The sequence below is a fragment of the Mytilus edulis genome, chromosome 2 (assembly GCF_963676685.1).
Source record: "Mytilus edulis chromosome 2, xbMytEdul2.2, whole genome shotgun sequence".
In the NCBI taxonomy this organism is placed as follows: Eukaryota; Metazoa; Mollusca; class Bivalvia; order Mytilida; family Mytilidae; genus Mytilus; species Mytilus edulis.
The window spans coordinates 46,996,767-47,015,309 of record NC_092345.1 but is presented as its reverse complement, the minus strand read 5'-3'; the positions used below and the strand labels follow the sequence as shown (position 1 = coordinate 47,015,309).

Here is an 18,543-nt window from a genome sequence, read left to right as displayed (position 1 = left end):
TATGTTCAGTGGAGATCCAGTTTGGATTTAGAATTTTTAAAACATTTATTTATATCACCAAAAAGAGTAATATATTTAGTGCAGATAAACGACTTTCCAGATTTCGTCGAGAATTTCAGAATAAATTTGCAGTCAAGTTCATACACATTATTTCAATTCATTGAGGAATTTTTAAAGATTTATTACATGGGAATGGATGTGCAATGGTTGGATAAAATCAACTTAGAAAACACAGATTGGAATATTAAAGAAAGGTGCAATAAAGTAACAGAACAGCTTCAATATTTAGTGACAGATTTCTTTGCTCCTCTACAAAATGTCAACCCCTCTGATGGCTATTGCATTATGGGTATGACATGGACCGATTTATATCCTGAAGAGAAGTATAACTTTGCTTTAGGAGAAGCTTCCTGTAAACATAAGTCAGGTGTATTTAGTTTTGGAAGATGTCCACCATCAACATTTGACCCTAAAAATCCTAAAGATATAACTGATATCACCTCTGAAATATTGTGGAAATTATTGAAGGTAAGTTTTCATAATACATATACATATTAATACAGTTCTTAACACAAGAATAGTGCATATATCGCAGGAGATTTAATGCGTCCAGTGGAACCAAAAAATACTTTACATTAAGGATGTATTCTTCTGACTTTTCAGTCTTGTTCAGTCTCGTTCAAATCTCGTTCTTGAATTATTTCCAAAACATGGGATACAAGTAGAATATATCAATTAATTTTTAAAATATTATAATCAAACATAACTCTGTGAAAAAATTGTGTATTTACAATGAACGGTTATTGAGTAATCCAGTTTTCAAATTTTACGACCAATCAAGTCAGTATTTTTAGCTAAAATTTTGAGAAAATGGGTTAGAAATACAAAAAAGGATTTTACAAGAATCATGTAAAAAATGTACATCCCATATCATTTTGGTCTTTTCAAATTTCTTAGATATGTATTTTTTCAATCATTTATAACAAAAACTAGAGGGTCCAAGGACCCTGTGTCGCTCACCTGATATTTTTATTTACAATTGATGCATGATAAATGCAACTATTGTACTGTCGTTTAGTTTCAGAAATATAATACTAAAAAGTGCGTTTGAAACCTATGTTTTATTTCAGCCATGTGGGCAGGCAGGGTCATCATACACAGTGGTCCCTGGATATCCTAGTGGTGATTTAAACTAAGTTTGTTTAAATTTGACAGTTGTTTCAGGGGAGAATTTTGTAAAATTTATCTAACAAGAAATGCAAAGTAATGAGAAAGTTGTGAAGTTGTTTTGTTGTTGCGCAACCCCCCCCCCCCCCCTTTGCCAAAAAAAACAAAAAAGATATAAAAAATTATCATATAAGGGCAATCTATCCTGTTAATGATTTCTGCAAAATTCAGTTGATTGTGCAAGGGTTGTATAGCCAGCTGAGGTCGTTAAAAACTCTCTTTTGTTGTTGCAGATAGATCTTGACCTGATAAACAATTTTACCACATGTCAGATTTGCTCTAAATGCTTTGGTTTTTGAGTGATAAGCCAAAAACTGCATTTCACCCCTATGTTCTATTTTTAGCCATGGCAGCCATCTTGGTTGGTTGGCCAGGTCACCAGACACAATTTTTAAACTAGATACCCGAATGATGATTGTGGCCAAGTTTGGTTTAATTTGGCCCATTAGTTTCAGAGGAGAAGATTTTTGTAAAAGATTACTAAGATTTAAGAAAAATGGTTAAAATTGACTATAAAGGGCAATAACTCCTAAAGGGGTCAACTGACCATTTCGGTCATGTTAACTTATTTGTAGATCTTACTTTGCTGAACATTTTTGCTGTTTACAGTTTATCTCTATCTATAATAATATTCAAGATAATAACCAAAAACAGCAAAATTTCCTTAAAATTACCAATTCAGGGGCAGCAACCTATCAACGGGTTGTCCGATTCATCTCAAAATTTCAGGGCAGATAGATCTTGACCTGATAAACAATTTTACCACATGTCAGATTTGCTCTAAATGCTTTGGTTTTTGAGTGATAAGCCAAAAACTGCATTTTAACCCTATGTTCTATTTTTAGCCATGGTGGCCATCTTGGTTGGTTGGCCGGGTCACCGGACACAATTTTTAAACTAGATACCTGAATGAAGATTGTAGCCAAGCTTGGTTTAATTTGGTCCAGTAGTTTCAGAGGAGAAGATTTTTGTAAAAGATAACTAAGATTTACGAAAAATGGTTAAAAATTGACTATAAAGGGCATAACTCCTAAAGGGTACAAAAGACCATTTTGGTCATGTTGACTTATTTGTAGATCTTACTTTGCTGAACATTTTTGCTGTTTACATTTTATCTCTATCTATAATAATATTCAAGATAATAACCAACTAGAGGCTCTAAAGAGCCTGTGTCGCTCACCTTGGTCTATGTGCATATTAAACAAAGGACACAAATGGATTCATGACAAAATTGTATTTTGGTGATGGTGATGTGTTTGAAGTTCTTACTTTACTGAACGATTTTGCTTCTTACAATTATATCTATAATGAACTTTGCCCATTAGTAACAGAAGACTATATTTGGTAAAAATTTACATAAATTTACCAAATTAATGAAAATTGTTAAAAATTGACTATAAAGGGCAATAACTCCTTAAGGGGTCAATTGACCATTTAGGTCATGTTGACTTATTTGTAGATCTTACTTTGCTGAACATTATTGCTGTTTACAGTTTATCGCTATCTATAATAGTATTCAAGATAACCAAAAACGGCAAAACTTCTTTAAAAATTACCAATTGGAGGGCAGCAACCCAACAACCAGTTGTCCAATTCATCTGAAAAATTCAGGGCAGATAGATATTGACTTGATTAACAATTTAACTTCTTGTCAGATTTGCTCTAGATGCTTTGGTTTCATAGTTATAAGCCAAAAACTGCATTTTACCCCTATGTTCTATTTTTAGCCGTGGCGGCCATCTTGGTTGAATGGCCAGGTCATCGGACACATTTTTCAAACTAGATACCCCAAAGATGATTGTGGCCTAGTAGTTTCAGTGGAGATTTTGTAAAAGATTACTTAGATTTATGAAAAATGGTTAAAGATTGACTATAAAGGGCAATAACTCCTAAAGGGGTCAACTGACCATTTTGGTCATGTTGACTTATTTGTAGATCTTACTTTGTTGAACATTATTGCTGTTTACAATTTATCTCTATCTATAATAATATTCAAGATAATAACCAAAAACAGCAAAATTTCCTCAAAATTACCAATTCAGGGGCAGCAACCCAACAACCGATTGACCGATTCATCTGAAAATTTCAGGGCAGATAGATCTTGACCTGATAAACATTTTTATCCCATGTCAGATTTCCTCAAAATGCTTTGGTTTTTGAGTTATAAGCCAAAAACTGCATTTTACCCCTATGTTCTATTTTTAGCGGTGGCGGCCATCTTGGTTGGTTGACCAGGTCACGCCACACATTTTTTAAACTAGATACCCCAAAGATGATTGTGGCCAAGTTTGAATTAATTTGGCCCAGTAGTTTCAGAGGAGAAGATTTTTGTAAAAGATTACTTTAATTTACGAAAAATGGTTAAAAATTGACTATAAAGGGCAATAACTCCTAAACGGGTCAACTGACCATTTTGGTCATGTTGACTTATTTGTAGATCTTACTTTGCTGAACATTATTGCTGTTTACAGTTTATCTCTATCTATAATAATATTCAAGATAATAACCAAAAACAGCAAAATTTCCTCAAAATTACCAATTCAGGGGCAGCAACCCAACAACCGATTGACCGATTCATCTGAAAATTTCAGGGCAGATAGATCTTGACCTGATAAACATTTTTACCCCATGTCAGATTTGCTCTAAATGCTTTGGTTTCTGAGTTATAAGCCAAAAACTGCATTTTACCCCTATGTTCTATTTTTAGCCGTGGCGGCCATCTTGGTTGGTTGACCGGGTCACGCCACACATTTTTTAAACTAGATACCCCAATGATGATTGTGGCCAAGTTTGGTTTGATTTGGCCCAGTAGTTTCAGAGGAGAAGATTTTTGTAAAAGTTAACGACGACGGACGACGGACGACGACGGACGACGGACGACGGACGACGACGACGGACGCCGGACGCAAAGTGATGGGAATAGCTCACTTGGCCCTTCGGGCCAGGTGAGCTAAAAATAACTAAGCCCTACATGCTAAACTGCAATTAAAAGAATTTACGTGTAGTTTTTAAATACATTTATTAGTTAACATATGCATGCCTTATTTGAGCACTTGGTGAATAAATCCTATATGAATAGCAACAGTCATATCAAAAATGATAAGAAAAATAGTTGTAAATGCATATAAAACTTAGTATTAATTCAAAAACAATTTAGGATAGCGAATACTGATATATTTGAAAGTTACCTTTCCAAAATGGCCACCATTCAAGATGGCCACCTAATACATAAATAGTCCTCAGTTGATATTCTTTGTCATAAGATATACGAAAGTTTATCAAAATTGGTAATGTAATATATTTTTCATATTTTTAATAATATTGTTTATAAATTTTCTGGACATGATTTCAAAATGGCCACCCAGAGCGCCATTTTGATTTTCTGAATTAGGTCCATAGCTATAAATATTAGTTAAGACCTCAACTAACACTCTGCAAAGTTTTATGCTTTTACCACAATCTGAGCAATTGTTTCACAAATCGACTGGACTATTATATGCGGATTTGACAAACACAGAAAGATAGTTACAAAATTGGAAATTATGGAAAGAAATATTGAAGTTATATCAACATATCAGATATAGATTAGATGACTCGAGCTCCAGTCGTAATTTGTTCTGGCAGAATTTCAGAGTCTTCAAAGGGATACAGAATTTAGACTTGACTTTGATATTATATTAATCTAAATGAGTAACAAACTTAATATTTAAATATGGTTTCGGATTAGAGGAAGTTCCATCGTACGACACGTGTTTCTGGAATAAACTTCATTAGGTATTCTTCAGTTCAAAAACTCAGAACAACAAAACACGATTTAATAATAATAGTCATTAAAAAACTGCAAAAACGGTGTAAGGTAAACTCTACTTGCATATTTGCAACTTTAAAGTAAGTAATAATTTAGAAAAAAGTGATATTTGATTATTAGGAATATGACCTACGAATTGTTTTTAAATCAAGCAGGAACCTTCTGTTAATACGATGTTTTACAACAACAAAAACTGCGCCTCTGTTAGTTGACCGTGGTTCAAAGGCTATACATTATCCAGATATCAGTCTAAAAAATAAACTTACTTTGATCGGTATTTTCGTCCTTTTCATCCTAAAAAATATAATTGAATTATCAAGATAGGGTTTAAAAAAATTAAGTCAGTAAATTTCAAACGTATTTCCGTCATATGATTGACCTAAATTGTGGCATCGTAACATCTGTTTGATTGTGTCCGTAGTAAACAGAAAACACATGTATTGAGATATACATATGCACTACGTGTTGAAAGTGTACTTTTATTCCATGGTTTAAAAACATTTTCGTTCGGCATTCTGAGTTCTTCTTTGACAGAATAATTTAAAGTAATCGGATTCTTTTCATAAAAATTCAAATATTTCGTTTTCGCTCATTACACATGCCTCAATTGTTATGCTGAATGCATGCATACCGGTGTGAAATATATGTAAGGCTTCAATACGTAGAAAACATATCTACATGAAAGGAACAACACATCGATTATTATTTGTTGTTTAAGAAACATTACAACGTTACTCTATTTCAATGGAAATTCGTTTGACATTAATCCACTTCGAATGAAGTCAAGGTACGGTAAGACTTTTTATTTACTAACTCCTAAACTTTTAATCAAATAATCACAACAGGCAAAAAAGAGCCGGGAGATATCACATGGATATTGAGTCGAAGACAAACTGACAACATTATGTCAAAAAAAGAAAAACGACCAAAACACAACATAGCAACTAAAGACTCAGCAACACGAACCCCACAAAATACTGGGCCGATCTCAAGTACCTTTGAAGGGAAAGCATATCCTATTTCAGGTTTGGCTTAGTCATGTACGCATGTTAGTACAAATTTTGTGATAAGTTTAATCCGGGATGTCTCATTCGAGTAAAAGAGGACGAAGTGTGATTACAACTGTTGAAACATACTCATCACAGTCAATCAAGTCATGGTGGAGTCCGTAAAACTTTCAAAGAGATGACTTAAACTACAGTACATAGAACCCTTGGTTTAATAGTTTTCCTGTGAGCAGCAACCTTCCATCAGGGATTTCATGATGAGAAATACAAGCTCCGGAATATTGTTATGAGTTACAATTTATGACTAAAATCACAAAGACCCATCGAAACAACATCTGATACACAAATTTGATAACCCTTTTAGATATTTTGATGATATATTGGCTCTCAATAATGACGACTTCACTAAAGAGATTTATCTTGCGGAACTTACTTTAAATAAAGTAAATAAAGCTAACACTAACTCTATCTTTAACAAGAGGCTTAAAACCAAAATTTATGGTAATAGTTATCAAAGGTACAAGGCTTATAATTTGATACGCCAGACGCGCGTTTCGTCTACATAAGACTCACCAGTGACGCTCACAGATCAAAATAGTTAGAAAGCCAAAACAAGTACAAAGTTGAACATTGAGGACCACCTAAAAATTCCAAAAAGTTGTGCCAAATACGACTAAGGTATTCTATGCCTGGGATCAGAAAATCGTTAGTATTTTGAATAATTTATACTTTTGCAAACCTTAAATTTATAAAAAAAATAAATTACCACACAATTTATATTCATGTCAACACCGAAGTGCTGACTACTTGGCTGGTGATATCCTCGGGGACGAAACGTCCATCAGCAGTGGCATCGACCCAGTGGTGTAAATAGTTATCAAAGGTCCCAGGCTTATAATTTGATACGCCAAACGCACGTTTCGTCTACATAAGACTTATCAGTGACGCTCAGATCAAAATAGTTTGAAAGCCAAAACAAGTACAAAGTTGTAAAGGGATGATTTTTCATTTCCCATTGTCAATTATCCATTTTTATATGGTAACGTTCCTTTGTCACCATCGTATGGTGTTTATGTGTATGTAACAACGTATTATATTTTAACGAAGAAAATCTTGTATTACTGAAAAATTATCACATCAGGGTTTTTGATATCACATACTAGTCAAAATATTTACTAAATTTTGTCATCGGTACAAGGACATCATTAATTTGTAAATATTATTCAACATGCAGACATATACTACGTTCATGTATTTGACACCCAATCTTTTATGGTAATATTCTTAACTAAGCACAAAAAAGTCGGCATTCACCTCAAAAGCTAACAAAACCTTTAAACAGACTTATTCAGAAGGAATTTTGTCAGGTCATTAAAGATTACATATTTATTCATATTGATTCATTCATATGATCTTTGCATCGGAAATAAACACATTTATTCTAAAACCAGTTGTTGGCATGATACGGGTTATGTTCTTCTCATATATTTTATCATGGTATGACACTAAACCCCTATCGGGAGGGATTGTTCTTGATTTTCATATGACGAAGACATAATACTTCAATCATTTTAATTGAGGTCATGAGCTGGCATGTCGGTAAATGCTAGTATTCCTTTGTTAATTTATGTATCATTGTCATTTTGCAGTTTCCGTTGTCACCTATTCTGACATCGGACTCGGAATTCTTTTAAACTGAGTTTTATTGTGCGTATTGCTCTTTTTGTTTAATCTACATTGGCTAGAGGTATAGGAAGAGGGTTAAGATCTCAGAAAACATGTTTAAACCCGCCGCATTTTTGTGCCTGTCCCAAGTCAGGAACCTCTGGCCTTTGTTAGTCTTGTGTGTTTTTCAAATTTAATTCATTTATATGTTTTATTATGACGTCCAATTTTACTGAACTAGTACACATTTTTGTTTAGGTGCCAACTGAAGCCCGCTTTCGGGTGATTGATTTTATGGCTGTGTTGAAGTCCCATTGGTGGCCTCCAGCGTTTTTTTTTTGCTCTTTGGTCGGGTTGTTGTCATTTTGCCACATTCACCATTTCTATTCTCAATGTTATGTAGTTGGGGATAAATACTCCATTTATAGGCACTGCTTTATAGATATAGATCGCAATTAGGAAGCTGAAATCATCTCTTTTGTCGACAATTGTTGTTCCCGCTCGATCAGCATTAATAATTCGAAGATGTAAAATACCTTATAAGATATGGGGAAGTGTCTTGACTGTGTTTGTTGTTAACAACATGCTCTAAAATTTGCTAAGAAATATCCAAGGAGGCAATCAAAAACCGTAAGACAAGAAACAAAACACAATAGCAAAAAGAGAAACAGCAATTAAAAACCAACGGAAAACTTCATTATCAATACTTTAGATAAGTTATTAATGAAAACGTAGATCAAAAGTCTCCACTATATTGGGTTACTGTATATTTGACAATATCGTATATTTGTTGTTTTTTTTTTAGGTTATAAAATATTTCTGGGGACGATGTTCTTACTACAGTAATATTTTAAAACTCTGAAAATAGTATCTTCCAAAATCTAGGTATTTGAATCTCCGTAAGTAATAAGATTAAATAAGATTATTTCCTCCAATAAGTCTTGTAGTTATAAATGAAAATACTTTTGTAAAGAGCGGAGATTCAACTGATTATATACCGTTGTTGTATAAGTTATTTGAATTGGTTTTTTCCTACATCCATCTTATTGGCATATGAGAACTGAAACGAATTGGTCATTACTCAAACTTTCATACTTTTAAAAGAAAAGAGGCATCCGTTTTTTTTTATTAAATTGTGTTGTTCGGTTGCTGTTACAACTTTGTATTTCCTTAATGTAGTTTCTTTTAACAGTTGAAGAACATAATTTGAATAACATTACATACACGAATCAATGAAATATTAAAAAAAAGTTAAATCTTGTTGCTGGATATTTGTAATTTTGGAGTTCTTCACTTTGTATTGATGATTTACCTAATTGCTTTATATATATTTCGTTAATATTACCTGCAACCAGATCTTACGTACGTCCTCCAGAGAATGGATAGACCCGTGTTCAAGGCAGAAATAATTTTCACCAGTCTCTTCACAAGAAACTTTCCCAGCCTTTTTATAATACTTTCCTTCTGGACATTTAAAAAAACATTCATAATGAATGTTCATCTTATATCTACGCTGAAGTAAATGTACAGTGCTTATGAGGTACTCCCTGATGTTACTGTAATTAACATTGAATGTATGGTGCTCTTCCTTGTGATATTCCCAGACTTGGACTGCAATAGCATTCTCGGAAAGACAAGCTACAAGCTTTTGACAGCCATTCTTTTCTAAGTTGAAAATGCCCATACCACGATAAAGCTGAATTCTACCATCCAGGTCCGTACACAGTACATACTTTTTGACAAAAGTAACTAATAAGTGATTGAAAAATGATGGGGGCAAAAAATTAAAATCCAAACAAAACCAAGAGGTTCTTGAACAATTCTTGCTTTGAACGTTAAAAATTTGTGTAATAGTTTCAAAGTCAGATGCGTTAATCATACAAGGCATGTAATATTCCTCGTTTCCTTTCAAAGTATTCGGTTTAACAATGATATCAAATTTTTCCATTACTTGTAGTGCAAATTGTGTATACTTAACCGCATCAAACCCAGGTACCTTTTTGAATAAATTTTTAATCAAACTGTCTGGTAAAATGCCTGTTAACTCAAGTTTTTTCCATTCTGTCATTTCAACGAAGTGTTCTTGAAATTGAAACGGTGATACAAAACATTTAAATATACCAACTAGCCATTTTGGTTCTAATACAATATAACTTTTGATATCGTCAAAAAATATCAAATTTCCAATTTCATGTTCATACTTTAGAAATGAGTCCAATTCAGACTCTATTTCACTAATTGGAAATGAAGACATTATCGCTAACTGTTTAGCTACCTCATATGGAATGACAAGTTTCTTCTCCATAGCAATGTGCCTGTCGATCTCCTTTTCAAGAACTATCCATCGAGTTGGAAGGTTCTCTCCCCATTTAGGAATATTTTCTGCCACTTTGAAAATAGTTTTACGAAGATTTTCGAATTCTGTTGTGTATTTTTCCGGCTCCGTATTTGACAGGAAAAATAATTTCCGAATGTGCTTACGTTTTTCATGACCACTTAGTGCTAAGCAAAATCTTTCTTTCTTTTTACATCTGTCCTCTTCTTTCTATGAAATTAACATGAAAAACATAAAATTAGGTCATGGAACTGTAAAAGGACGATAAAATATTTTTTTTCATAGAATTGTTTCATGCTGAACGAAAACTGTAAATCGAAGGATACTGTATTTCCATTATTTGAAATTTATAAATGCATGTTATTTGTTGATGTTTGCTTAAAAGAGACCGTATTATTATGTTTACTAGAGGTTCTATAGAGTCTGCGTCGCTCACCTGAAATGCTAGTATAAGCGTCTTTTCATCAATTATAGTTTTGAAGATAGTAGTGAAAATGAAAAAATGGACAAAATTCGTCATTTAAGACCCCTCATTTGACTTATTTGGAGATCTTATCTTACATACCATTTTTGCTTTTTAAAGGGACATTAACTGACAAATTTATGTTCATCGATTTGATTCAGAGACTGCCGATGTTCATATAACCAGATATTGACATAATATAAATTGATAGCGAGCACATGCAATCGATTTCTGTTATGTCTGTTGGATTTCATTTGATGGGTTAAACATATATGTAAATCATTGTTCTACCTGTAAAAGGATGATTTTGTTTTTGTGGGACGGATCAGTCGACAAAGTATTTATTTCTAATGTTTCCCTTGCTACACTTCTTGGCATACTTTTCTGGTATGTCCTTATCATGGGTCTAATCGAACATAAATGGATTTTTTTTATATACAAGGCTCACAGACACAAAAAAAAATATTCTATGGGATGTAGGTTTGCAGAATATAATCATCTAATAATGCAATAGAAACTCAAAAACAACGTGTACAAAAATTTAATATATAGATGTTTCGAAAAAAAAACAGTCATAATCACAATATCTTCACTAGAAGTATAATCAACAGCCTGTACAATCTACAAATACAATTATGAATTATAAGAATCAATCCACCACTTTATGAGAAGTTATTAAAACAGTGTAAATTGAACAGTGTACATGTGCACATATTAAATTCAACACTTTCGTATAATTTTCGTACAGATGTGAAAGCATGTACATGTACACGTCAAACCGAATAGTTTTTACCAACAACAACAGCAACGACAAAAACAAAATTTGTAAACGTCTAGACTGGTTAAATGAATGCGTCTAATTATTAAAATTCTCGCTTTGAATGCACGGGTGAATGAATCCATCCGTTTTCTATTTCAGTCATGTTGGTTGGTACATTGTAAGTGGGGTCATCGGAAACAATCTTTATACTATACACCAATATAATTAATGAGGCCAACTTTTAATAAGTTTTACCTTTTACTTTCAGAGGTAATGGACGACAACGGACCATGTGAGCTTAAAAGCATACATAGATTATCAACATTCTCAGAATTATATCGAAAGAGTCATTCCCCAAAACAAGTCTATAAATTCATTTTATACTGCACTCGTTCTATTTGAGCAGTCAAAATGCGTTGACTGTATATTTCTATGTTAATACAGTCACTGACCCGATATCACTTTTCCTCATGAATATTTAAATAGTAGAGTCTGAACTATATTTAAATATTCATGACGACCCGCTTCAACCTGTAGCGTGGAACGACTCAAACTTATTTCTTTTACAATTGTTGGAAAAACATATTTCACTTGTTAATATTTTTTGTTTAGAACCTATAAATCATTATGTTTAATGTTTTATGCTTATTGTTTATACTTAAGTGCATACTCAAACGAATTCACCTTCGATTGGTTTCAACAGGTAATGTACATTTCATTGTGTTGTATATTTCTCCGCCAGATGTGAGGCCTTTTTAAAAGTGGATTTTTCCCAATAATTAAATCAAATAAATAAAATAACACAATAAACAACAATTGAACATGATTTTTTCTAGATTGCAGTATAAAGACAGATATAAGGATTCGGCCCGAAACGGGGAAAAAGCTCGACAGAGCCTCGCATTTACCCCTTTCTAATCCTCATCCTGATATCATTGATATGTCAAGTCAGTACACTATTATTGTCTATATCATAGTCAATAAGAAAATTTTGTGTTTTATTGATGTCAAATTATCAAATTGTCAGATTCGTTTTAGTTAATTACATTTGACATAGCGATTGATTTTGAGGGAAATGTCGATATCAATACATAAAACGTATAAGGACTGTATGGACTGTAACTATGTCATGTATGTGTTACTGTTAAGGAGATACCCAAATGAGAATTCAAACTTATAAGTCATAAATACTGTCACATGTGAAAATGGATTTCCAAATTACCTTGAACTCGAACATTGATGATTGTGTATAAACGACATATTATTTTGATCTGATAAAGTATGTTAAACGTCAACTTTTATCCTTTATCAGAGGTACAAACAATTCAAACTATGTACATACGACTTACATGAAATATCATTGATTTTAAATACATCTGGTAATTGTTAGTTAGGGTTAGTTCATAATACAACCACGCTTAAGGTAGATTAATGGTATACCGCCATCTTGGATTGTACAATCGCAGTACAAAATCGGTCTTGTTATTTGCCCAAATCTTCAAATTTGGAGACAGATTTGCAAATTTCTTGGTTAGACTGTTTATTAATATATAAAAAAAAACTTAGTGATTTATTGTACAATTCGAAATATACAAAGAAATATCAAATTTTGTGTTTTTAGAATCATTTTTTTTCTTCAAATAAGCCATTTAAGGGGAGATAACTCTTTTAGTAATAATTTTATACTGGACTGATAGCAAGAAAACAAGTTCAGTGACACCTTTTTTTTTTATTTTCTTCAAACATATTATAAAACCTATCTTCTCACAATTTATTTCAAAATTCTATCTCATAGATTTCTTTGTATGCACAAACATGTGTTTTTTCATAAACAATCTAACCAAATTTAGGCAATTTTAAACGACTCATAGCTAGGAAAATAGCACAGTGACCCATACGTTTTATTATATTTTTGAAAAAAAGTATAGTAAAATCTTTATTTTGACAAAGTATAAGAAAATTCTATCTAAAAAAATATATACCTATGATCTACCTTAACAAAGGCTATAAGATGTGTATTCAATTATCCAAATGTGAATTTTCATTCTTTTTTTAAAGCATTCACCTAGCTTTTGAAGATGGAAGACATCTTCAGTTTCAAATATTTCAGACTTGCGTTTGGTATTACCTGGAACTTATATAACTAATGAATCTTATTGATAAATCAGAGTTATCAGAATGATGGGTTAACGGACGAAATAATGATTTTTCCTTTTATATGAGAGTCTATTTTGAGGACTTCTTATTATCTTCACTTATATGTACCTTCAACCCCCAACAAAAGAAAATAAAGAAAGGAGTAAAAAAAAATATGTGATAAAATGTGTAACCTTTATTTTGTCGATTCCAGTTCCAATTATTATAACTGGTGGGTTCAGTACTACACTTTTATCAGGCAAAGCAGAATTCAGTACAACATCTTTATCAGGCAAAGCAGAATTCAGTGGTTCATCATCTTTATCAGGCAAAGCAGAATTCAGTACCCCATCGTTATCAGGCAAAGCAGATTTCAGTACACCATCTTTATCAGGCAAAGAAGAATTCAGTACACCATCTTTATCAGGCAAAGCAGAATTCAGTACACTATCTTTATCAGGCAACGCATAACAGTGGATACTATCTAACCAAAATTCAATATATTCTGAAATCAAAAATTGAATAATAGACGTAAACACAAAATTGATGAAGTGGGTTTTTTTTTCATTTTACAGAGTGAAAAGTATGTGCTGTCCCAAGTCAGAAACCTGTAATTCAGTGGTTGTCATTTGTTGAAATTTTTCATATTTGTTGTTTGTTTATTGTTTAGTACTCAAGTCAGGCCGTTAATTTTCTCTTTGAATTGCAATTGATTACAATTGTCATTTCGAGGCCTTTTATATTTTACTATGCGGTTTTGGTTTTGCTCAATGTTGCAGGCCGTACGGGGATCTACGGTAAATTGATATGTCATTTTGTCTCTGGTTGTATGCTATAATGTCACCAGCGCTCCATAGGAACTTTATTTTGTAATAATCACCCTTTGTTTTGAAATCCGTTCAATGTCAGATATTATAACTGAAATCGAAATCTTGAGCCAACCACTGCGAAAGTTGAACACTTTGTATATATCTGAACATTTACTTTAGCGTTATATATCAGCGCAAAGTGTGTGGGTTTGTTTGTGTACCTGTTTTTATGGTCCGGAGGCGTATTTACAAAGGAAATTTACGTTGATCAACAACAAAAGGAATCTTTATATAAGAACACTCAAAAACTACAAAAACATTATTATTTTTTCATCATGACATACACTTAGATATTTAGGTAATCCATATTGATCGTTAATTTTTCATTTGAAAGATTTACTTTGAATTGTGTAAATATCCTCGGTTGTGGAACTTTATTGAATAGTGGAAAAGAGTAAAATATAAAAAAAACGAACTCAAAGAAAAATTCAAAAACGGAAAGTCCTTTATCAAAAGACAAACTCAAAAGTTCAAATACGTCAAACGAATGGAAAACAACTGTGTGATATTCCTGACTTTTTCTATGTAGAAAATGGTGGATTAAACCTTGTTTTATAGCTAGCTAACCGGAAAGGGTTAAAAATATACAAACACAATTTTTTTTAAAGAACAATATAACTCGTTATTAAGAAGATAAACAATGTCAGGACTTAGAAGCTTTACTTCAAGACCATCATGTATTATTTGTGAAGTTGATACGAAATATCTATCAACAAGGTCTTGGTAACTCCTGGTGAACTTTTTTTAGAAAAAAAACTACACGTTTTTTTACATAACACTGGTTCATCTACTTTATGCTGATACACTGATGACGTTTTATAAAGTCTGAGTAGTAGTTGTAAGCTCTTGAATACCAGAAAATCATTTGTGTCAAAAATTGTTAAGCGTACATATGTTGCCATTGTACAAATTATCATCTTTTTATTTTTTAGTTTACAACCATCATCTCATAGATGTTTGACGATTCAGTAATCTACTAAGTGTTTTTGTTACGCACAATATATTATCGATGCATAACATTAAAAAGTCTGTGACTGGTAAAAAGCATGTGTATCATCGTGTCAAACACTTCTCGAGAGGAATCATCTGAGAAGCAATAAAGCATTGCTGCTCTGGAGGAGATTGCAATATGGAGAATAAGAACTTTGACACTTAAAGGACGTCACCAATATGAAAATTCAATAAAGAAACATACTAAGCAGATTAAGAAAATACAGTTGAAGCCGTCATTGAAATCAGTAGAGGTACCAATTTTCACTCTGCACTAGGTCCTTAGAATTTCTAATGAAGTACAACTCAACTGACAGCATTCAGGAAACATTATTGTATGGATTGTTAATGGAAAGAACATCATCATATCTGAATGTGAAATTAAAGGATCTGGCAACTTGGATCTTTTTGTTTTTGACAAGTGTCTGAAGGAACTCCGACTCATGTGAAAATAAGAAGAAGTTGGCAAGGAGAAGCGTACAGTTCGTTCCCATAAGAATACCGACAATTTGTTGAAAAAGTTTACCTTCAAATTCAACAAATATGTTGTCAATAAGAAACTCCAGCATACTAATCACTTGTTCCTCTGTGTATCATGTTTTACTTTTTTGTTTAATATTACCAAAATATGCAGTATACTATCCAAAAGTAATCAATTTATAGCGTATGCTACCATTTTTATGTTTAAAAGCATTGTGGATTATTTCACATGGGGAATGGTGGTATACAGGGTTAAGCAATCAAAAGTTTTGATTGAACTAATTTCAGAGAAAAATCGAGATTTAAAATTATCCAGAAGTTCTTTAGATTTTTTTATATCCCACATTCGATTAATACCAATACGCAAGTAAACAAATTCACAGTGTTTCTGAAGACCTCTTTCACTGCGAACAGAATCTTTGTCAATCTAATGAACAATTCTTTTGTCGAAAATACAGACAGCCGGCAATGTACCGTTGTTTTTTTATGGAATCTTGTAAAGTGTAGGTACCCAATACAAACAAGGTAAGTCCTCCGATTTGCTCTTAAATTCAATATTCATTGAAGTAATGAAGGACTTGGCTTGTATTGACATTTCGTAAATTTTCTTTTTCCTTTCGATTTATGACTGTGTCCATTTCATACATGAAACTAGGTTTGTTATTGATCTTACTTTGCTCTCTCAGAACCACTGCGATATACTTGAAAGGAGTATAATTGTTAGACTGTTATTTTAAACTTTCCTTGTTTATTTGCGTGTTGAATAAGATGTGTATGGTATTCGGAACCGTTACATATGAAAAACAGTTAATCGCGGGTTTGTTGATAGATCTGATGCAGTTGTGCTCCACTGCATCACTTTTTGTATCATGTGTATATTTATCAAATAAATTATAAAATCCAACTGCCTTGATCACAATAATTAAGTCATTGTTGTTATAAATATAATGGAATGTATCGCTGTTTAATCGCAGATGTCAATTATGTGAATTTTGGCAATATTAGGAGTTCTAGTGTAACCAATTCATAAGCAGACATTTAGGAAGGGTGCGGTCAGTTTAATTATCAATAGTTACTGTACAAAAACCAAAGTAATTTGACCCTGTTGTGTTCATAAGTATTTATTGTTAACGATTTGTGAATGCATTCCACAAAAAGTTGATTATGAGAAATTCTAACATGACGTCCTTCAAACGCTTTGAGTACACACCTGTCGTAAAATATGAATATATTGCCTGGGCTGTTCCGATCGTACTCCCATGTCATATGCTTTTTTATGAATGAGGTACCCGATGTCATAGAACGATGACGTAAGAATATAAGCATTTTGATAGTATAACCATCTTACACTGCTTGATAACTAAAGTAACTTATGTAATTCGTCTGCATATCTAATGTGACGTTAAAAAATATAGTTACCTCCAACTTTATAAAATTCATGCTCCATCATATCTTTATGGGTTTTGCCTTCAAAATCTTTTGATATATCTACTACCAGGAGATATATAGCATTGGTACTTAAAAAAGTCTGGTGAGTTGCATAGAATTCCTTCTGTCCAGCAAAATCCCAAAATCCACAGTCAGCAAATTCTTCATTTTGATATGCAGTTTTAGAGAATTCTTCATCTACATTTAAAAAAGCAACAAACAATATTATAAGAGTCTTAAGATAAGTAATACAACTGTTTGACATATACATAAGATTACGTATTAAGATTTGACTAGTTAGATATAGGTATTCAAACTTGAAAAGGTAAGGAAAGGAATAGCGAAATAGTGTTAGAAATAGTGTTTTGCATCTAAAATACATGACGACGATTCTAAATGTATTATTATGTTCCATTAAACAAATTTTTTTCAACTTTTGGACATGCAACAAAGAAAAAAAAACAGTAAATAGGGTTATACGGCTTTGTCCAACGAATATGTCTTCAAACAACCACAGCTTAAAGTTTCAATTACTGTATATCATAATATTTGTGTTTCTTTTATTGTTTTGTACATAAATCAGGGTTGTTTTTTCCTTTTGGGGCCATTTTTTAGCTTTCAATGTGGTATTGGTTTTGCTAAATATCAAATGCCCTAAGGTGACCTATAGTTGTTAAATTCGACGTCATTTGGTCTGTTATCGAGAGTTGTCACTTTGACAATCGTACCATATCATCTAATTATATCCAAAATAAAATAAACACTCGTCGATATTTTTTACACGATTCTAGTGACTGTAAGAATAATATACACAATTTATCTGAAATGGTACTTTTCTTTGTGTGCTGCATAGAGGAACTGTAATGACCAAGTCATGGCTTTGGGGATACTCGGGTTTTCATTTGAACGACGTTTATAAATCTATTAGAATTAGCTTGCTAGTATTGATTGTAGAACTCAATGTTTTGATGAAAAAAAAGTAGTTACGATCATTTTATCTAAAGGAACAGACGATAATTTTCACCATTAAATACTTTTTTCTAAAAATACTTAGTAGTTGTATACTCGAATAAATCAATTACAGTACTTGCAACCTTACATTTTGTTTATTAATTATTTAGCAAAGTTTTATGAATTGAAATGAAAAGAAATGTACAGATAAAACCTAAATTAAAATATCATCATTAAATAATGGTCTTTTTCGTTTTATTTAGGTTATATATTTTCAAACCCGGCCAGTGTCTACATCGCGAAATTGATTTTATTATTTTCCAAACATACTCGGGAAAAACAAAATGAAAGGATCAGTTATTGAAAAATGTAGTCTATTTTTTTCAATATTTTAAATTTTTGTATCCTTATCATCATAAAATTA

General features: G+C 32.3%; 1 protein-coding gene across 1 annotated transcript in view; it reads right to left on the bottom strand.

Moving 5' to 3' along the window:
* The window catches only part of LOC139510881 (uncharacterized), an 89,069-nt gene that overhangs the window by 33,002 nt on the left and 37,524 nt on the right, over nucleotides 1-18,543 (bottom strand). Inside the window, exons 7-10 of the mRNA XM_071297424.1 lie at nucleotides 17,160-17,366; nucleotides 13,596-13,906; nucleotides 9,053-10,252; nucleotides 5,302-5,329 (exon numbers count right to left, since the gene is read on the bottom strand). Of these exons, the coding sequence (XP_071153525.1) occupies nucleotides 5,302-5,329; nucleotides 9,053-10,252; nucleotides 13,596-13,906; nucleotides 17,160-17,366 (1,746 nt within the window). The remainder of the gene's footprint in view (nucleotides 1-5,301; nucleotides 5,330-9,052; nucleotides 10,253-13,595; nucleotides 13,907-17,159; nucleotides 17,367-18,543) is intronic.